Source organism: Octodon degus, unplaced genomic scaffold, assembly GCF_000260255.1.
Source record: "Octodon degus isolate 3935 unplaced genomic scaffold, OctDeg1.0 scaffold00028, whole genome shotgun sequence".
Lineage (NCBI taxonomy): Eukaryota > Metazoa > Chordata > Mammalia > Rodentia > Octodontidae > Octodon > Octodon degus.
This window is the reverse complement of record NW_004524604.1, coordinates 2,251,987-2,274,779: the sequence shown is the minus strand read 5'-3', so window position 1 is coordinate 2,274,779 and position 22,793 is coordinate 2,251,987. Positions and strand designations below refer to the sequence as shown.

At 39.6% G+C, this 22,793-nt stretch overlaps 1 protein-coding gene across 3 annotated transcripts in view; it reads right to left on the bottom strand.

The window, feature by feature from the left end:
• Positions 1 to 988: 988 nt before the first annotated feature.
• Uso1 (USO1 vesicle transport factor) overlaps positions 989 to 22,793 on the bottom strand; it is a 66,901-nt gene continuing 45,096 nt past the window's right edge. For 2 of the 3 annotated variants that reach the window (XM_023713005.1, XM_023713007.1), the window contains 13 exons: positions 22,316 to 22,470; positions 21,040 to 21,251; positions 19,600 to 19,620; positions 16,117 to 16,227; positions 15,625 to 15,743; positions 15,308 to 15,489; positions 14,791 to 14,912; positions 12,191 to 12,329; positions 10,719 to 10,882; positions 10,018 to 10,098; positions 3,820 to 3,927; positions 2,095 to 2,310; positions 989 to 1,237 (listed from right to left, as the gene is read on the bottom strand). In XM_023713005.1, coding sequence (XP_023568773.1) covers positions 1,160 to 1,237; positions 2,095 to 2,310; positions 3,820 to 3,927; positions 10,018 to 10,098; positions 10,719 to 10,882; positions 12,191 to 12,329; positions 14,791 to 14,912; positions 15,308 to 15,489; positions 15,625 to 15,743; positions 16,117 to 16,227; positions 19,600 to 19,620; positions 21,040 to 21,251; positions 22,316 to 22,470 — 1,708 coding nt within the window. In that variant the 3' untranslated portion in view covers positions 989 to 1,159. The remainder of the gene's footprint in view (positions 1,238 to 2,094; positions 2,311 to 3,819; positions 3,928 to 10,017; positions 10,099 to 10,718; positions 10,883 to 12,190; positions 12,330 to 14,790; positions 14,913 to 15,307; positions 15,490 to 15,624; positions 15,744 to 16,116; positions 16,228 to 19,599; positions 19,621 to 21,039; positions 21,252 to 22,315; positions 22,471 to 22,793) is intronic. The other variant, XM_023713006.1, reaches the window with a different exon arrangement.

Sequence of the window (22,793 nt, the reverse complement as noted above, 5' to 3'; positions counted from 1 at the left end):
AATAGAATGATTTTTTCTAATGGTGTTTGTAAGTAGGATCACAAGTCTGCATCTTGTACAGCAATTAACCACTAGGAAGAATGTATGCTGTGTATTATTTGATGAAACTGTACTTTCGATTTGATTTGAAACTGTCTCATTGCTATATGTTTATCAATAAAACTTTGAAAAGAAAAAAAAAAAAAAATTAAAAGGTGCAGGGCACGTAGCTCAGTGTGAAATCCCTGGATTTAAACCAAGTATCACAAAAGGAAAAAAAAAAAATCTTGAAATCTAAAAAAAAGAGAAACATGACCCAGAATAAGTGAACATAATCTCTATTTTTATTATGAAAACATTAAATATTGACACATTGCTTTATTTGGTTTTTAAAAATCTATTATCTGACTTAAACCTATTCAGCAAAAATGTCAATAAATTATATAAATCATAGTCTGGGCCTCTTTAAAACTAAGAACATATTTTTCCTGATAATCTAACAATACTAAATCAGAGTTGAACAATCTCTTCATCTATGTTTTCCATGTTTTTCTTAAAAAGAAAACCAGCCACGCACATACTGCAACAAGCCCCTCAGCAGGCCCTCCACAAGCGGTACCCAAGGGACAAGCAACAGCTCTGGGCGGCAACACCGTCCACTGGTGTGGGCGTCATAGCCTGGAGGGAGGTGACATGCACTATCTGAAGCCAGCCCAGGCCAGTCTACCTGATGTGACCTCCTTTCTTCAAAAGGAAATCATCAACCAAGAACGCAAACGCTGAATTTGGACACAGTGATTCCAACCCAATATACACTAAATCACTCGAGAGTCACAAAGCCTCGAGAGTGAACCACCAGAGACCCAATGAAGCAAACATTGCTGGCAACATGTGTTTACAATGCTGCTGTTTCATGGTCTTGGGTTCTGCAAATTATATTCTGGGACAGTTCAGACAAAATTAAATAAAACACGTTCTGTATAAAGTTAGTTTTAGGGTTTTTAACAAGGATGGCAATATTTTAAAAAATATGCCAATTTTCTTAGTAAATGTGTTCCACTTGGTATCTAAATCTTTATTTTCTGTGGAGGCAAACTGAACACTGGCTGAAAATTCCATCTCCAGAGTCATGACATAAATGCCGCCATGCCTGGAGAACCTAACGCTAAACAGTGAGACCCTAGTCTTTGCCGCCATCTTCATTTTCATCATCCTCATCGTCTTGGTCTCCAGACTCAAGTTCATCTTCTTCTTCAATCTATAGAGAAAATAGAATTTTTTTTTAACATTAGGAAATTAGCTCACTTTTATCCCCACAGGTATGTTCACATGTAGTATGCATGTTGAGAAAGTCTGTGCTCTCCTGTCTTTTCCAAAAAATAAGACCTAGCTAGAAAATAATCAGTGTTGGAAACTCTAGAGATCGAAAACGCCAGCCCCAACCAGCCAGTCCCATCTCACAGGTCGGGTCGTCGCTGCACTCCTGCTCGGCAGCTCCTCTCCAAGGCAGGGAAAGCAAGCACAGGCTGAACTGGCTGGAAGCTGTTGCTCAAACACTGTATAAGCCACCTGATTTCCTTGATTTAATGCTTGTGGCTTCCTGACATTTTCAAGACAAATGAGCTAAGTCACCTTTCCTGATGAGCGATTATGCTCTCTACACACACATCTGAACTCAATATGGCAAAGACAATGGGACACCTGAGGATGGGAGTCTGGTTTATCACAGGAGCAAAAATTCACATTCTAGGTTCAAGGTCCAAAAGCGCAGTTTGTAAGTGCTGGGAATGGAATTGAATCTGCATCTGGAATTGGTTCATGAGTGAATGAAATGCAGATGCTACATTCATGGACCTCCACAACTACACCTGTAATACAGGTTCAACTTTTCCATGCTACATGAACTTTTTTTTTTTTTTGAGGGAAAGTCTCACTGTGTAGTTCAGCCTAGCTTGATCTCACTGTGTAGCTCAGACTGGCCTCAAATTCACAGTAATCCTCCTGCCTCAACCTCCCGAGTGCTGGGATCACAGGCATGCGTCACAATGAACAGCTTAAAAAATACCTTATGAAGAAACGAACTATACATTACTTGTGGAAACATTTCAAACTTACTGGGTGACCAAGATCTTTGAGTTTTTTCTTCAATGACAGTATTTTCTGGTCTTGATCAGCCAACAATACCAGGAGATCATCTTGCTCTTTTTTAGAATCCGTAATTTCCAACTCCAGCTTGTCCTTTTCATTTTGTAAAATAGCAATGGTGCTGTTAGAGGAATCCAGCTGCTCTTTGAGGGTAGTTCTTTCCTCAGACAAGACTTTAACTTCATTCTAGAAAAAGAATAGTCAATATGTGAAGTCAGCACTCACAACAAAAGCTTTTCTTCTATGAGGAATGGCTGCACTGATCAGGTCTACCATGCTCAGGGCCAGGAGCTGAGGCCTGCTGGCACACAGCCCCTAAATGTGAGGCTAGGAACACTGGAGTGGCAATGTCAAAAGGAGAACTCATCCAAAAATTATTCTCAGTCAGCTATTTTTCAAAAACCCCAAGAGATCAAAAAAGAGAGTAAAATTCAGATTATCAGAGAAATATAAATTTGACTTATACCCAGGGCACATTCCCATAGAACATGTCACAAATGGTGCCTGGTTAGCATCAGAATTAGAAAGCTCAATTTAAACAAAAAAAAATCACAACTTCATCATATAATTAAGTGGAAAAACATGGTCAATTAAGGATTTCAGGAATAAGCTCACTGATAGCATGCCTAGCATATTTGAGGCCCTAGGTTTAGTCCCCAGCACTGTGGGGGGCGGGGAAAACTATTTCAAAATAAAATTCCGTTTAAGAATGAAATACTCTCTAGTTGAACATGTGACACAATCCCAGTACTCTGGAGTTGAGGCAGGAGGATTCTGAGTTTGAGCTCTGCCCAGGCAATCTGGAGAACATAAGGAGGTGGGGGGGTGGATCAGTGAAAAATCCCCGGATCCAATCCCCAGCATCACTAACAACAATCTCACCATGACCCCAAAACAATCACGTATCATATTCCTTTTTAACTTCATCCCTTTTCATTTTTATTAATGTCACCTGTTCCCTTCTTCACATTATTCTGAAGTCTCCATCATACAACGGACCACAGACTTCAATGTCCTTATATTCTTCAGCCTTATGGGACGCCTACCTGGGGTTCTTAAGTTCGGCAAAATTGTATCCCTTGTTTTGTTAGTGTGATTATATAATGACGGTGATAAAAGCTTGAATTTCAATACATTATACTTTCACAGTACAAGAATACAAGTTCTTATTTTACATATTCCATTCCATTTGAATTACCACAGAATTTTACAATTCCCTTTGTAAACCAAGGTGCAACGGTGCACACCTGGAATCCTATTATTTACTTTGGGAGACTGAGGCAGGGCGATGGCTCTGAGTGCAAGCCAGCCTGAACTACACAGAGACCCTATCTCTAAAAGCCAAAAAAAATAAATAAAACTTCCTTTGTGCCATCATTATTTTTTTACTTTTGTCTTTCTGAGATAGGGTCTCATTGTGCAGTTCAGGCTGGCCTTGAGCTCACTCTGTAGCTCAGGCTGGCCTCAAAATACTCCTGCCTCATTCTTCTGAGTGCTGAGATTACAGGTGTGCACTGCCACACCCAGCTAGTGCCATCTTTAAATATCAAAACAGAAATGGAAAAGCTGTAAGATAAAATCATGCCTTGTCAGTGCTGTTCATAAACCTGTGATCTAGGAGATCCAATGAAATACAATCAATTTCTTGGCGTTTAACTCCTGTTACACCCCAGACAAGTTTCACTGAGAGCCCACCTGCAGCTCCCTCGTCTCCTGCAATAGGGCTGATAGTCTCCCTTCCAACTCAGCAGTGTTGGCCGCCGTTACAGCCTCATTTTCTCCTTGGACAGGAACTGACTTTGTCTGAAAGTAGAAATTGGAAAAAAATACTTTTAAAGTTACAGACAACACAACTCCCAGAGTGGTGACTTAGTCTTCTGCTGTTTTGAAATTCTATTCCAATAAACGAAAAAAAAACCATATTTATAGATGACCAAGCTGCAGCTGCCAGGTGGGTGACAGGCACAGCACAGAGAAAGGCTGGGCCCAGCTCTGTAGAACTGTAACTTTCATCACAGACAAGGCAGCTGGGCAATGCAGCAACCCGAGTGGCACGGATGCATTCCCAGCAACTTCCCTTGGCAGATTCCTTAGGTTTCATCCACGCTAACATCTCAGGCAGCCAGCTAGGGAGATCAGGCTCAAAGCCGCTATGGTACAAGGCCTGGGCCTTCTTATGTGCCTCAGAGGCAGGAAGGAGAGCGACCTCCAGACTTCCCAGCCCTTCTCCACAGCCCAGCAAGTGAAAGCCCAGGCAGCACAGACCTGCACACAGAGAAGTGGCCGAGGACGGGTAATCGGGAAAAACCAGAAGAGTCTAGAGGAACACGTGAGACATAGCCTAAGTCACCCTGAAGACAATGAGGGAAGAAATAGACACCAGGGTGAGTCTGCTGAGGGCTCTGAAAAAGACAGAGCTGTTGCTAGGCACAGTGGTACATGCCTATAATCCCAGTACTTGGAGGGTTGAGGCAGGAAGGTCCTCCTGAGTTTGAGGCCACCTTGGCTACATAGATCCTGTCTCAAAAAGGGATGGGTTTGGGAGGGATGGCTCAGCAGCATAAGCAACTGACTGGCAAGGTGCTGACTTTGATCCCCAGTATAGGAAAGAAAAAGAGGAAGAGAGGGAAGAAAGGAGAGAGGAATGAAAGGAGGGAGGGAGAAGGGAAAGCCAGCTGTAGGACACTTCTGTGGCTCTGGACATCCACACACATTCATGAACAAAATATGGGTTCAAGCTACCTCTGACAAAGTCTCAGGGAGAAATGAATCCTGTCACTGGAAACCAGAGGAGGGACAAACCTTGGTATAAAGTAGCAAGGACCTTTGCCCAATTCCTTTCTAGTGTTTAGTAGAAAGTAGGACTTCCGAGTGATAAGTCTGGCTGTCTAGCTGAGACTTCTAAACAAAGTACGGAGATACAACTTTTTTCTCATTGCTTATAGTAAAATGTAAAAAGAAAAAGATAAACTGACCAAGAAACGGTTAAGCAAAAGTAATCCAAACAGGAAGATTTGGAAAATTCCCCATCTGAATATTGCAAAACATGAGAAAACACTTTGTAGAGAAAATACTGTCTGAAGAGCTGTCTATGAAGTTAGATGTGTGCTATGGAATCCAACACCCCAGCAGAAACAGGCTAGGTGAAGGGCCGGCCAAATAGCTCATCGGATTAAGCACCTGCCCAGGCCTTCCATGCTGGCCCTGCCCCGGGGCTCACTGAGATGGCAATTAAGACTGGGCATGGTGGCATGCGCCTGTAATCCCAGCTCTTGGGAGTCTGTAAACAGGCGGATCACTACAAGTCGGATCTAGTAGTGAGACCCTAAACAACCTGTAGACCCTTCCCTAAAATACAAAAAAGAAAAAAGAAAAAATAGAAAAGAAAGAAACAGGCTAGGTGGTCCATGAGAGGATGATGCTGGGCCTTCCTGTCTGACAGCTGGTACTTTTATGAATTGCACGGAAGGGGACAAGATTCTTAGGAATGCTGCCAGCTTAGACTGAAGGGGACAGACATGGGATGTATTAGAAGCAGAATAAACCAAAGAGCGTTCACGGCAGTGGATAAATAACAATCCATGTTACCTTCACTGCCTTCAGAAGGGGGCTAATTTAGGAAGTGCTTCTGTTTCTCTAACTGCTCATGCTTTACTGTCTATAGTTTGGTGGTCTGCAGATGAAGAGCTTAACTGAGCCCAACACTGCCATTTCCTGAGGGACAAAAGGTTAGAACTGTAACACTGACTATATTACTTTTATACTATATTAAGGAAATGTCTGGTTTCAGGAAAACAGAACTCACTTCTTTTCACTTTATTGTCTAAAGTCTTAACTTGCAATTTTTAAACGCTAATGAAAAAATAATTATTTAACTCTGGTGTCCACACTCACTTACCTCTGCCCCATCCTGGAATGCCATGCAAAATAATCCTAAGGGAGGAGGGGAAGGAGAGGCAGGTGGCAGGTGTGAGGGCGGAGAGTAAGAACAGCGCAACTCACAGTGCTCCCAGGAAGTTGTAACCCAGGCAACACCGTGGAAGCTGAACTGGGACGTGACTTACAAAGAGTCCATACCGACCCAAGGGCCCAGACCTCGCACTCCAGAGTCCTCTGGAAGAGGTGAGCAAGGGGTCAAACGCCGCAGGCCATCAGCTCCCAACCTAAGCACATAAACGCGGCTACTGTTCTCTGCTGGCTGCACAGACTGGAGGGAGCAGTGCAGAAAGAAAAGCAGTAAGCATGGTGGTCCTGACCTGGGCTGCTTGTTCTGCGGGCCTGGCAGTGTCTGAGGAAGGAGCAGGGGGTGAGCCGAAGTGATCAAAAAGTCCTTTCTTCTATTCTCCAAATTTCTATCTGATACATAGGGCTTTTGTTTCATTTTTAACTTATCAAAATTAATTATATAAACAGTGATATTGTGAGCTATCCAAAAAGCCTACCAGCACACTCAAGGTGCTTCTTAAGGAAATCATCCCTAGATTTGGATCCCCCAGTCTCTCTAGAGTGACAATGGATATTCTTATACCTCCCAAATACCTCAGAATAGCAAAGGCTTCCATTCCAGTCTAGACTCAATCTCCTGGAAAGGTAGTGGGAGACAATCAGACTCTAAAGTGAGTTCTGGTAAAACTTTGCCAAGAGACATCGTAAAACTGGCTTCAATGCTATAAATGGCACTCATGAGGTTCACAGCAGGCCCAAAACTGGGCTAAGTTTGAGCCCATTGATATGTTATACACAAGGTCATCTCTGTCCTCTATGGTAGGAGGACCCGGAGACCTCGAGGATCTTATATCTAATCAAAGCCAAGTATACAAGGCTGTCTAAATGTATAGGAACAGAATCCTGCCAGCTCCTGGGACACGATGACCACCCACTCTGTCCTGGAGGCCCAGGGCCCATACAAACTTTTATTAAGGGGACACTTGCCGATCAATTAAAGCCAAAATGGAAGGGCTCCTTCTCAGTGATCCTCGCCACACTCACTGCAATAAAGTTGGCAGGACTAGATCATCAGATTCATCCTTCTAGAATAAAGCCTTCCCACTTGAACTGTCTGAAAACAAGATCACCTAGAAGGAGAAAGCTATTCCTGTGAGCCTCTGGAAGATGAGATTTCTTCTCAAAACCAAGACTCCAGTGCTGCTACAGGATGCACAGAAATCTGACCTGTTCCTCACATTTGGCTAATACATGAAGTTTTATCCTCCTGTCAACAGGCAGCTCAGTGGTCATTTGCTCCTATCTCTGTCTTCCTTTGTCTGTCTGTCTTCTTCCTGTCCGTGTCTTGAGACAGCATCTCAGTATGTAGTTCAGGCGGCCCCTGAACTTGTAACCTAGGCTTGCCTCCAACTTGAATAGGTCCTCTAGCTTCAGCCTCTCTCTTATCATCTGACAAGTTTTTTTTTCCTTCAGTTCAGCTAGTGAGCTACAGTACCCTGAGGTACTTGGAGAGCACATAATCCCCAGGAGGTAGGGTCTATAGCCTCTTCCAGTTTGAAGTTATAGAGGACAAAGCCTTCCACTCCCTCAGCACCCCATAAAGAGTTATGGGAATTTGTATCTCTGGGTGTGAATGAGACAAAAGAGTAGGGTATGGCACAGTTGGCTGGGGAAGTAGGTGTGACCTGTTCACCACAGGATTGGGAACAGATGCTCAGCAAAGCCCTGCATATGGACTTGAGTGAGAACGCAAGCAGGTTATAGGATACCTGGACCTGATGTCAGCCTGATGTGTGGGGTCCCAGCACTGCCTTTCAGAACCTGTGTGCAGAAGTTCTCTCAGGTTTCAAGATATGGATGGCAGAAAAGGACACAGATGCTAGGAAAAGCTCGCTATCCTGGCTTGCCTTACAATATCCCACCAGGTGTCCTCCAACGTGTACTTTTATCTTCCCTTTTCCACTTTTACTTGCCCAAGCTCACTCTGCAAAGCCAGTGTTTCCTTCACATGTCAGTTTTACTTTTTTCTAATAAACACTGATACCATTGAAAAAATGAACAAAAGAATGAATGAATGAATCAATCAATCAATCAATCAATCAACCAATCTATCAAGGCACAATCTGTCTACCAAGCTCCAGTGTCTCATTGGGGTAGCCAACAACGACAGGCAGAAAGAAACCAGCCCTGGGCAGGTTGCATTAATATTGTTTGGAAAAACTTTTCCCTTTAAATAAACATGCATCACTTTTATAATAAGGAAGAGAAGATGGGACAAAAAGAGAAAGAAGGGAACAGGAAATATCAACAACATAAAATCAGAACCTGTTTTGGGATAACAACAAGAGGCTTTTGTAGGTTTTTCTTCCAATTAGTACATTATTTAATTCTACATCAAGACAGTTCCTTTTTCTCTTTTCTGGTTTTTTTTTTTGCGGTACCAGGGACTGAACTCTAGACCTTAGCACTTATTCTACTGAGCTATCTCCCTGGTCCCTCTGGTTCTGTTTATGAATGAATACATTTAATTTTCTGATTGGATAGAGATAAATCTGTACTATCTAGTTGAACAAGAATTTATCAGTATTACAAATTAACTGAGCAGAAAAACATACTCTGTTTTTTCAGTTGTAGCCGTCCCACTGAGAATTATAAAAAGTTTACCCTTTTCTGAGCCTGGAGAGGTACCTTGGAAGTCTAAGTGCCTGCCTGGCAAGTACAAGGACCCAGGTCCAATCCCCAGGATCACATGCCAGTCCTGCACCAAGCTGGCCACCTACACCAGGCATGGTGGCATACACCTATAATCCTAGCACTGGGAAGGCTGAGCTGCACAGTGAAACCCTATACCAAATAAATAAATATTTTTTTACAGTATAAAAGCGAGGTATAAAAAGTAAAGCCATATTAATATGCTGAGCTGTAAAAGGCTCAAGTCAACAACTTCTGACATTGATAGTCCTACAGATAACCCACTAATATTATGGACTACTGGCCTATATTGGATTATTTTGCTGAATTCACACACCTACAATATTTAAATGGCAATGGAATACCCATCTCTGACAAAACTAAACAAAAAAAAAGGGAGGGGATACAAAAGAAAGATCATTTAGTACCTGTATATACAAAATAGGATAGATACACAGCTACTTTCTCTTAATTCAATGAGAAGGAAGATTTGTACTAATAGTGTTTGAACAGGATATCATGTCTGCACCTTATGCTATGAATAACCACTATGAAGACAACAATATGCAATGTATTAATTATTGAAACTGTCCTACTAATCAGTTTGGAAACTGTCTCATTTGTTTCTCAATAAAATTAATTTTTAAAAAGATAAAAAGTTTACCCTTTTCTCTTTTTTTTTTTTTTTTTTTTTTGTATTTTAGTAAGAGTCTATAGGGTGTACAGGATCTCACTATGTAGATCGGACTGGTAGTGATTCTCCTGTTTTCTGCCTCCCAAAGAGCTGGGATACAGGCATGTGCTACCACCCCCAGTCTCAATCACCATCTCAGCATGCCCTAGGGGCAGGGCCAGCACAGCAAGCTGGGGATCAAACCCTGGCCACTGTGTCTGCCTAAGCAGGCACTTTAATCAAATACTGAGCTATATGGTCAGCCCTCTAATTCTAAAATTCAACCATTTTTTGTATAAAAATGTTTATATTTGGTCAAGCAAGTATTCCAGTGTAGAAAAATTAGGCACAATATTTGTATCTTCAGGGCCTGGGAGATAGCTCAGTAGAATAAGTGCTTGCCTGGCAAGTGCAAGGGCATGAGTTCAATTCCTGGTTCAAAAAAAAAAAAAAAAAAAAGATTTATATCTTCATATTTGCAGCTTATAAAAAAATAGTTCCAGATTAATGAAACTGTAGGGGTGCTGCTCTCTCTACTGTAATTAAAACAAGACTACACAGTACAGATCAAGCTGGAAAATTACCTGCTTTAATTCTACAACTGGTTCACTGTCTCTAGCTGTTGCAGAGGGTTCGTGCACACTAGAAGCAGCATTGGATGACTTCTGGAGGTAAGACAGAAATAAACCGTGAAATAAAGTCAGTCTACAGAGAAGGTGTAACACCAGAGCACAACTATACATATGTTAACTATATTTTATGGGTATTACCATAAACTTTCAAATCAGCATTTTAATTTTTATATGCAAGATAAAATTTCAAAATGGCATGTATTATCTACCACTTCTCCACAGTTAATTTACAGTTATTCTAAGAAATGTATTAAACTTCAGCAGAAAGCCAGTATTTACTAAGCCATTTCCATATACGAACGAGCATCTCAATTAAGACTCATAACAACGAGGCAGACACCACCCAACTACTGTACATGACCCAGGTTTACAGAGGTCTTCTACAGCGTCTGAATGCAGGTAGCTAGGATGCATTACATTAAAGGCTAGACAGCTAACTCCAAAGCTCATACTCTAGGATTTAATCTATGCTTTTCCCTGGCCTGTGCGCTCCAGCAGAACAACTGGGCTGCAATGCAGCTACAAGCAGAGAGCTTGCTCAGCAAGGTCAGGGCGCTGGCTTCCATCATCAACATCCCCAAAACAATAATCAAACAAAAATATAATAGAAAAACAATACAATGAGGATTACACATGTTTTAGCACTTACTTACCAAATTTTCAATCAAAGAGTCTTTTTCAGCCAGCTGGCTTTGTAAAAGTTCCTGATTACTTTTTAATTCCTCTATCTCCTCTCTCAGTCTACTAATTTCTTCTGGCTGAACTCCATTCACCTGAGCCCCATCACTGGCAGAACCTTGGTGCTGATTGTCTTTTCCTGTTAGATATGCATAAAATGTGAAAGCCAATACCAAACTTAAGATCTTAATTCCTTTTTTTTTTGGTATTCTTTTAGGGAAGGTTCTACAGGGTGTTGAGGGTCTGACTACTAGATCGGACTGGTGGTGATCCGCCTGTTTACAGCCTCCCAAGAGCTGGGATTACAGGTGTGCACCACCAGGCCCAGTCTTAATTGCTATCTCAGTGAACCCTGGGCGCGGGGCCAACTTGGCAGGCCCAGAGATCTTACTCCCAGCCCCTGCACCTGCTTACAGGCACTTTAATTCACAAGATCTTAATTCTTGAATAAGAAAACTCGTATGTAAGATTCAAGTAGATCCCTCCTAGCTCAATTATTTTGGCAGCACTTTTGCAAACATGTTTCATCTTAACTCTGTCTTCAAAAAACGTGAACTAACCCACTTTCTAGCATTTCTGAGAGGAAATCAGCATGGCCTTAGCTAAACTGGGTGGCTCATGCTCTATAATTAATTATAACAGTGTCAATTCCAGTTCTCTCAGTGACTGGGGATTTTTTGGTACTGAAGATCAAACTCAGGACCTTGTGCTTGTTAGGTAGGCGCTTATGCCACTGAGCTATCTCCCTGGCTCTCTCTCTGTGATTGTGAGAGAAAATAAAATTCCTCTCACAAAGAAGTAGCTTTGTGCTAAACTGACAAAATATTAGCATAAAGGAAGAATCCTGTCACCCTGATATAAATAAAACAAATACTGTATTTCTTAGTAACCAACATTCCAATCATTACTAGCTATATAGAAAGATACTTATTTACAAACGTAATCTTACTATTTGCCAGGGATGGAACTACAATTTATATGGATTACTTCATCTAATGCTCAGAAGACATGGATATTAGCTCCATTTTGCAGATGAGGAAACTGAAAGATGAGATCACTGTCAGCTGGCTACATACTGTAGTCACTAGGGGAGCCTGTAAGAGTTACTGATTCCCACACCAACCTCAGACTAAATCAGAAGCTCAGGTGGGGGATCAGTCAGGGCCAACACAAATGAGTCAGATAATCAAGCAGGAAGCAAGGTGCTTCGACTCAAATTTAAAAATCAACCTTAATTTCTCTTAGCTACCAAACCATTTTTAAAATCTTTTAGTTTTATTAATACTGTGTGCCACACTGCTTCATTGCAGGGAGTTGGTTCCTGTATCTAAAAACTGTTCTGCTTTGAACTCTGCTTTATACATTTGTCACAATAAGCCCACAAAAAGAATGCGACTTGTCCCCGGAGCATTGCCAGGCACCAACACCAGGGAGCAGCACAGCCTACCCCGCTGCACTTTGAGAAGGTTGTACTGATCCTTCTGCTGCTGAATCTGAGAAGCTTGCTGGGTGACTGCCGTCTGCAACTGTTCGTTCTGACATGTTAATGTTGAAACCTGGCGCTTCAGTTCCTCTAGTTGCAGATCCTGTGAAACAAAACATCATTTGAGTATTTTAAATTCATAGTAATCGGCATTAAGCAGATGAACCATTAAAAATGTAGAGGTTAGTAGGGGTCACTGTAAAAAGTACTCAACACTGCCAAAATCATTCAATAACTAGGAAGGAATGTATGAATATATGCACCAAAGCCAATCGACCTGCAGCAGAACTGTGAGAAATCAATCAGCAGATCCCAATAATAAATACCATGGAACACAGCCTATGGCCTCTATTTTCTGGCCATCAGCTATTTAAAAAATCCATATCCTACTACTTAGGACAATATATGCATCAGTATTATTTTCAACAATGAAGCAATCATAGATCAAGATAATCACAAAGCACTGAAGGTTGAAAAAAATGTTTTCAATTTTCACCACTGTAATATAAAATTTCATGTCTTTATTTCCCTTTAATTTTTTCTACCCCACATTTTTAAAATTTGTCAGAATCAATCTATATATAATTTTGTTCACATTTAATTTACTCACTATTCTGACCATAAGTTGTCCATACTTCCAAGCAGTTTTTATGATCATAACTTTTAATGTTTGTATCTAATCAAGTAGATCATATAAACTACATTAATTGTTTTTAACCTTAAAGCTGCTATTTTTCAAGATAAGAATCATTACAATAAATAGCTTATTCCCTGTTTTCCTAAATTTTGGAGCATACAATGAATTCTCAAATGTCTCTCAAAACATACATTTTATGGCTCCAAATCCTTTTGCCTACAGTTAAGTAGCATTTTAAGTGGTAAAAATACATAAACTCATTTTTAAAGGTAAGTCATTATAGTAATTATGTCCAATCACTGCTCTCCCTCTAAATCAGCTGTATTTATTACCCAAGCATAGGCTACTTTATCACCTCTAAGGTAGTACTTAATTTCCATGGCTCCAAAGCTCACATTTATCAACTGGAAATGACTATATTTGTACCAAGACACAGACCAACACACAGGGGTAGCTTGATAATTCAAGAATACAGTGAACTAAGGCAAGGAGCTACTCTCACCACCCTTGTTACCATCACTGCCAAAGTCCGCCCCTTGCTACCACAAAGCCTCAGCCTTGGTTTCCTGCTCTAGACTTGCCCGTCAAGTTCCTTCCTTACCCAGGCAGGAGAGTACCCTATGTACCCGCCAGCACCACCACCACCACCACCAGACTCATGCTGTGTGCTGGCTCCCTTCTCGTCCTCTGTGCTCTTTGGCACAGCTTATCCCACTCATCCCTCCAGAGCTGTTTGTACTCTCCACAATCCCCTGCTCCTAAGTACACCAGGTGCCTCCCTCAATATTTGTACCAAGGAAATAATTGCTGCAGTATCTTTGGTTATCACTGTCACTAGACCTACTCTGCTATATGTGTTAGGTGGCCAAAATATATGGGAATGCTTAAATATAAGTTACAGTAAAAGCCACACTGCCACTAATCCCCTCAAAATCCTGCTCCAGGCTTCAAACACTTATCCCATCATTACACTTTGTAATCCCAGAACCTTTCAACCTCCAACCTTGCGGCAGGAGGATCCTTTCAAGTTGGAGACCGGCCTGTGCTATAAAGGCCAGCCTGAACTGTATAATGAGACCCTGTCTCAAAAAGACAAAAAAAAACCCACCTAAAACAAAACTACAGTGACTACTGCTGCTGAATGTCATCCAAAAGTAAGGTGGGTTGTGAAACCACAGCAGCACGTACTCTTCTGACGTACCCACCGCGTCTGACACCACGCAGCTTCTGCCTTTTCCTTCAAGCCAAAATGACCGTAAGAGAGAAATGTTTCTGAATCAATTCAGGACACGAAGGCAGCCACAACAGGGTTAGTTAACTAAACAGAGGAAGACTTCTGGGACTGTTTCAGAACTTGGCAAGAATGATAGTGTGTTTGCAATGAGGGAGATGACCCTGAGGAAGGTTAATGGCAAAGTGGCTTTTACTGCAACACATTGTACAATAAGCATTCACCATCATTTTTTTTTTTTTTTTTTGTACTGAGAATTCAAACTCAAGACCTTGTGTTTGCCAGGCAGGCACTGTGCCACTGAGCTACATCCCAATCTTCACCATCTTTTTCAATCACACCCATCATGCCACAGTCATTTATAGGGTTGTCTCCCCTGGAACTGAAATGGGAGCCCGGCTTGCTCACATTCTTATCCACAGCATCTTGCACAGCACTCAGCACATATTAAGTACTCAATCTGTTGAATATTCAGATGATTTTGAACACAGTAAGTTTTGCTTTCTGCAGCGTTTCATTTGAGGTGTTTTTTTGCAGAACCGGGTATTGAACTCAGGCCCTTGCACTTGCCAGGGAAGCACTTATTCCACTGAGCCATCTCCCTGGTCCCAGCACCCTTTCATTTGAAATGCACGGAAAAGTTTTTCCTTAAAGTAAAATACACCTACCAATAAAAGTGCATTCATTAGTACTTACTTGCTCTCGAATCATATTTTTGTAGTGAGTCACGATACTGTCATGCTGTTCTAGTGTTTTCTTTACCTCTTCTTCTTTTTTATCTTCCTCACTGGACTTATAAATAGCCTTAGTTATAACACCTATAAAAGAAAGCTTATTTAAATTTTTTTGGTTTTTTTTTTTTTGGTTTTTTTGGTGGAACCAGGATTGAACTCAGGCCCTTGTGCTTGCCAGGAAAGCGCTTATTCCACTGAGCCATCTCCCCAGCCCCTAAAATGTGTTTTAAATTTGTTTTGTAGTTCTGAGTATCAAATCCAAAGCCTTAAGCTTGCTAAGCACATGCTATGCCACTGAGCTATCTCCCAGCCACTTTAAACATTTAAAATATTTTATTATTAAGACTTAATGAGTAAAAACAGGTTCTCAATGGGCTACAGACTGAGCAGGGGGAAATTTATGATTAGGGTCATGATAGAATCTCCACGTACCCACAGCTGGTTTTTAATGAGCATCAGCATGAACTTTCTTGCCTTACCTTCAAGCTCCTTCACCAGCTTTGTGAATTCATGATCAAATATCATGTATTCTGGACTGGGAAAGTTTGGCTGGGGTTTCTGTGATGCTCGAGAGTATAATTCATGTTTGCTAATAAATCCTAGCTTCTCTATGAAATTCTCTTTGCCAATCCTCTTCTCTATTAGTTGCTTTAGTTTCTCTCTGGAGACAAACATAGATAGATGGTTAAAAAAAAACCACAAAAGCCTAACAGAACATAACAGTTTGACTTCATTTTACTTCAGTGAGGAAAATATGCCCCCTCTAGGTGCCCCTAGTCGTTCTGCCCTTACTTACTTTAGGTAGGCCTCAAGCGAGTTATCATTGAAGTATATTGAAATGCCCAGCAGAAGAGCACATAAGCCTTGTACCAACTGCTCTTCTTCCCCAAGATTTTCTGCAATCTGTCCTGTAAGCTTAAATCTTTGTTAAGGAGGTCAATGATTCAAAACATCTGGAATACTTCATTTTGTAATTTGATGGTAACATATATTTAATGTAAGATTTCCTACAATAAATTCTGTTAGTATTCCAAGCCAGCATCATGCATCATGTATCTCTCTCTCTCTCTCTCTCTCTCTCTCTCTCTCTCTCTCACACACACACACACACACACACACACAGCACTTAAGGGAGTATCACAATAACCATAATAACATAAAAAGCTGCAACACAAAGAAAATGGTAGAGAAATCAACATTTTGGGCCTAGAACTACTACTAATTAGAAAAGAAACCGAGGTGATAAAAGACGATGCTTATATGTACATTACTAAAATATGAAGGATACAAATGGAACATTGGCCGTATTGTGTAGGAAATGTGTCACTGCAATGGGACAGTTGCTTAACCAGGTGCAAAGCAACATTAACAGTCCAACTCTTGTCTGTATTTTGCTTCCCTGCAATAGATAAGTTGGCAGAAATTTCCTTCCATTCACTTTATATTTTTAAAAGTTAAAGGTGCCCTAAGATCCCTTCATATTTGCATGAAAAGAATGTTAACATTACCTATGAGAAATGTGTCAGGAAGCCCAACTTAAAAAATGGAACAAGAGAATACATTCTCATATCTGCCCCAGGCCATACTTCCCAAAATCAAACAGTGCAGAAATGAGAACTGATTCATGTTTGTAAGCATGCACTGGATTATTTAAAAGACTATTAGTAGAAAAAGGCTGAAGGTTTAATTAGATAAACATGATATGGAGGCTTCAAAAAGAGCTAACCCTATTAAGATAAATGAAATACACTTGTATACCAAAATGTGTAAAACAAGCTCATGATTGAAAATAAATAAATAAATAAATAAATAAATAAATAAATGTAAGCTTCATTAAAAAAATCTCCTGAACCATTTGGTCAAATTCCATGAGAACATACTCTCAAATAAGAAAATTAGAAAGCAATGCTACAAACTCAGTGACAAGCTAGATAATGTGAAATCACAAACAAGGGAAAAAAAAATCCTAAACTTGTTAAATCATACTATTCTGTTGTCTAACACAATTAAAAATACTGGAAATTATTATGTCTAGCAAAATTGTAGTTTTAATTTCAATGTAAATATAAACATATAAAACATAAACATATTTATGCCCCCATATGGAATATTCTCTTAATTCGTAACACTGCCTCTGTCCATATATTTTTTTTTCAGGATAAACAAACATTGTTTGAAATAATACAGTATAATAAAAATCAGGATAGTAACATGTCAACTTGGGGCAACTTTTTGGGAAATACCAAATACTACTATTTAAAGATCTATACAACCAATGACTTTATCATCACATTTTAAAAGATTTCTACCAGACAGACAAATTTCACAAAACTTGATAGCAATATCTTCTTTCCATAACCTATTTTCAGGTATACTTAATACTGAATAAATTCACACTGGATTCCTTCAAATGATTTACTATGTAAACTTTAACATGAATTCAGCTTTCACATGATGCATTCACTTTTGCTTTTTCCTTGCCTCTATGTTGTTACTATGCAAACAGTATGTCTTCATGTACTCTTGCAAACTGAAAAAAGATATACAGTCATTCTTGGTTGGTTTTGCTTTTTTTTTTTTAAAGGCAGGGTCTCACTGAGTAGTCCAAAACCTCCAGGCAATCCTCCTGCCTCAGCCTCCCCCTTTCAGCTTCCTCATTGCTGGGATTACAGGTATGTATCACCATGTCTAGCTATACTATCTTTCATAACTATGTGCTATAGAAAACTTACAGATAAAAATTAAAAACTAGTCTTATTGACTGCCTGGTTATATAAAAATATCTTATTGCTTAGAACAACCATTTGTAGCTACCAACTATACTACATAAAGAATCATTTTGCACACACAAAAATAACCCAGATGAAAATTCCAAAAGCTTTTAGTTTTCTATTGGCTTTCTCTATGTGCACGTGTGTACGTGTGTGTGTGTGTGTGTGTGTGTGTGTGTGTGTGTGTGTGTGTTAGGCATTACACCCAGGGCCTTGCATCTACTTGCTAAGCATACTCTTTACCACTGAGATATATCCTTATCCCTCCAAATTTTTCATTTTTTCTTAGAACCAAACAATATGACAATCAAAATCATAGAGAAAATCAGAAAATAAGGATACTGTAAAAAAGATGAACAGGATAAATGGACTCATTTATAAAATGGGAATTTAGTGTATGAAAAAAATATATGAACATCAGAATGTTACAAATAAATGACACCACATAAACATCAACATATTATAGATGGACATTAAAAACTGTTAGGGTAGCTCAGCAAGGTAGTACATGCTTACAGTCTCAGCTACTCCGGCCTTAAAAGTAAATACAACTGAAATGTAACAACAGCTTTGTTCAACTAAATAGCTATCTAGAAAAACAATCAGTGGATCTGTATCTTATATGGTTTGTTGAGAAAATTAAGAATTAAACAACGAAAAATGAAAATCATGGGATGAAACTACTGTATAATTCTTAAAATTTGAAAGTAGGAAGTATGACTTAAAATGTAGAAACCATTAAAAACATCTGAGAGAACACTCAAATCAAAGACATATGACACACACACCAAGAAAAACTATCTGTGACTCACGAAATACAAAGGTTAAAATTTGTAACTGCAAAGTAACCAAAGAATAGCAAGTACCCTCCCCATCTTGGGGGTATGTGAACCACAAGGGAAATTTGAAAAAAAAAAAAAAAGGGGGGGAGATTGAAACTATAATTTGAGAGCATTGAGGGTTTAATTATTAGAAACCATAGGTTTTACAGGATGAAAGAAAACCATAAATAAAATACTTGAGGCTGAAACATCTAATATACAATATAAACTACTGTTTTATTCATTTACTTTTTAAAATAAAATCCCTCTCATTCCTAATATGTCAAATTTAATACTTCATACTGTAAATAAAAACATAAAAAGCTAACACTTTAAACTTCCAGTTAATTATTTAAACTTCTGGTTTGAAAACACTAAAATGAGATTCTAGCATAGTATGATCCAATTCCTTCTCTAATGGTGCCCTCTGGGGATGGAGCCTTCTTAAGAATGAGGATGCTAAGTTTCTTGGGTGATGAAATGTGTATTCATACATGAAGATACACTTCCTAACAGGAACACATATACCTCCCATACTGAACAATGAAATATGCCTCAGTATAACATGGGAATTAAGAGACATGCATTTTTGCTGAGTGCACCAAAACAAACAAACAAAAAAACCAAAAACCAAATCAAATACAAATAATACTCTCCCCTAACACAGCAAAAATCAATCGCCCAATGGTAATTACAGCATATGGACTATATCAAGCATAGTCCATAATATTTAAAACTTTTAAATTACAAAAATTAAACTTACTATGGGACATTTGAAACACTTTAATAGAAAAGTCACACAACCCCTCCTATCCTTATTAACTATCATAGACAAAATTCTTAACCCTAAATTTTACTTCCTTTAAAATAGTTTCAGAGAAAGCAAGCTTGGTGGAAAACAAACAAAAAAACAAAACCAAGGAATCCAGAGAGTACAAGCACCCCAGGAGGAAGCACAAGTTCGCAGCTTTAGATCCTCATCCCCAAGTGCTTAGCAACACCACTGCAAATCCCACGGGAAAACCGGACAGCCGTTTAGGACAGAGATACGCTTACACATGAAAACGTGAGTAGAATGTAACTTCAAACAAGCAGTTAAAAAACAATCAGCAAAACCCAAGACAGAGAAAAAGCCCTCTGTGAGAGGAAAAGGCCTAGGCTTGGACAAGCAATACATACCCGTCTGTCGATCTTATCACCCTGCAAATCATACATCAACAATTACTCATAAGCACTACTACTTTAGAAAAATCCAACTCTAGAAAATCCCTCAAACACTCACAGGCCCACTTCCACATCGAAAACAGTAATCTGGGACAGGATAGGCCAGTTCCTACCTTTTACTGTACAAAGATGAGCATCTTAGAGGACACAGGGTAACTACACCACCGTGACTCTGCTTACACACCCGCTGTCCCTATGACATTAACATACTCTGTGCTGTAGTAGTGGTGCTCAGACCAAGAACTGCTGGTTGGCTGTAAGAAACTTGCTTTCAACAGACCAACATAAGAATGCCAAGTATTAAATAAGTAAAGATATGACAAATTGGCATAGCTTTTTCAATCACTAAGGTATAAGTTTGCAGCTAGAGTAAATCAATGTAAGCAGCATTCAACTCACTGTTCAATGTAATTACTTTTTAAGCTTTCATCTGTAACTTCTACGGATGGCACTGATGTTTCTTTAAAAGCTCAAAGTAAGGACCCGGGATCAGGGGTGTAGCTCAGTGGCACAGTGCATGCTTGGCATGCATAACGGGCTCAATCCCCAGCATCACAGAAAAAGGAAAAATAAAGTTCAAATAGGGTAAAAATCAACATGTGGCAAAATTACATACTAAAGAAGATAGCACAAAGGAGACAGCGCATTATCATTGGGGTAGTGGGTTGGATAATCTTGCTGCTAGATCATATGGACATGGCTGTATCAGACTAACCCACATTTTAACCTCCCAAGTGACTGTGATTGTCTGTGACTTTACAGTTTGCCAAAGCATGTACCTGAACTGTTCCACAGTAAGGATAGAGTGTGGAGCAAGTCGCACAGTAAGTGACACTCCCACATGTCCAACACCCACACCTCAATGAGACTTTGTGTGCAAAGAGGTTTACTTATACTTTTCTGCATTTTACCAGGTAGTTAAATGCACTAAGAACATGAGGACTGGGAACTCAGAAAGACAGAATTCTATAACTACATCTGTGCTATACTACCCCTCCAGGGCACTACTGCTGCAGTTGTGCTTCTGTACCATCACCTGCCTGAGGAAGAGACAGGAAGTAGGTAGAAATGACCTGCATCATTTTTCCCTTTTCTTATAAATGAACTGAGTTATGATGAAAATGACATGCAAGGACACTGATTTTTTTAAAAATCAAAAATTGTAATATACTTTTCTACCCAAAAGTTGTGTCTTCATGATATAGATCTTATAACTATCTGCACAAATTATGGCTATAAGAATACCTATTGCTCCCACTCCACAAAAAGTTGCTAGTTATAATTAAACAATACAAAGAGAAGTGCTTTCTCTTTCGTCTGCATGCTCCTTGTATTCCCCACTCTCAGCCCTCTAGCCGGAACACCTGGCCCTCCAGAAACCTGTGCAGTGCTCACCTGCGCCAGGATGTTGGTGCACTGCTGTAGGAGGGAGACGGGCGGGTTGCCGATGCTCGTCGCAAGCTGAACCCTGAGCAACTGTTCCTTCTGGGTAGCATTTTCTTGTAAAGCATGGGCAAGGGCCACTGCAGCACACCAGTTTGAGAGGGAATCAGTAGAAAACAAACCTCCACACAACAGCTGACCAGCCGAAACGGAGTTCCCTGTTGCTGCAAAGATGACAGCCAGATGATAATACAATAGTAAGTTAGGTTTTGACAATGGAAATCAACAAAGATTTAACACAAAAATATTTCAAATCGTTTTCTACAGCAAATAATGTATTACTAAATACTATGTAAATATTTATTATCATTAAGTAACATTTTCAAAACAATAGAAGTCTGCCTTACAAAACAAGAGAGCTATTTTATAATTAAAATAGCAAAGAAATTTAATACCTTACATATCAAGTTGATGATGCTAACAGTAAATATATTACCTTAATTGAAAACAACATTTCTAAAACAAATGCTAAAGAAATTCTACATCCAGGGTCTTCCTTTCACTTACAGCAAATAATCTTCTTGGTAATAATTTTCAAGCCCCCCCCAACTTGTATCATTAAAGTGAACTCTACTTATCAATTCCAAAAGCATTTAAAGCTTACAGTTAACAAAGGTACATATTAAAAACTTCATCTCAGATAATTTTTTTAAAAAATTTAAAGAATAAAAAATAATCTAAGAAACATTACAATACAGAATTTCACTAAAAATTAAAAAAGAAAGTTTAAGCATTAACTGTTTCTTTCAATAGACCAGCAGACTGAAATAATTCTTATAAAAACTGAAACTGTAATACTTTAAGAATTCATAAAAAGAACAATGGCTCTAAATCTACAGCAGCAACAAACTAAGCTATCACGTGTGATTTCACACACTCCAGGGTTCGTCTTCAGCATGACCACTGCAGCGCAGCTTTTGTCTGTCCTGTGATTACCTTATGTCTGGTATTAGGGTAAGATTTTAAATATGTAACTGCTTTATTTTCACAATTTCCTAATGACATATTATCCCCACACACAGATGAGTATCACAATGAAATTTCCACAGCAGGAACTCTGGCATGACTCCAAAGACTGTTGTGTAAATTTATCATTATGCCAAGGAACTGAGATTTTTTAATAAGCATATAAAGTATAAAATTTGGGGCACAGAGACAAAGATTTAATCAAAAGCTTGAAAGATAATTATTTACTTTTTAAAACATAAACCAGGATTAAATGATTTACCATCAATAGTGGAAGGCAGAAGTGTTGATACAATTTCTCCTTGTCCTTTTTGGTTTTTGTATAAGAAGCACTGGAAACAATAGAGAACAGCGCAGCGCAGCACAAACGGTTGCCTTTCATTTACCATGGACATCAGGAGCACCACGATGGCCGGTCTGCAGCATTTACAGAAATGGAGGAAAATAAAGCAACGCAACCCAAAGACTCAAACAGCTGTGCCTTTGCTGGCTCCTGAGTCATGGCCACACAACCAGCATGTTACGACCTCCCCCTTCAGCGAGGATGTGGTTCACTTGGGACCCACAAGGAGACATGACACCCCGTCTAGCCAGGTCAGTGCAGTGGAAGGTGACATCTGCACCCCATGTTTAAACTCCAAAGACCAGACCTTTCAAATACCAGATAATTCCCAGTTTCACACATAAAAATGAACTGGAGCAAGCTGTTTGCATATTCCCAGCCCAAACTAAGCTTCTCC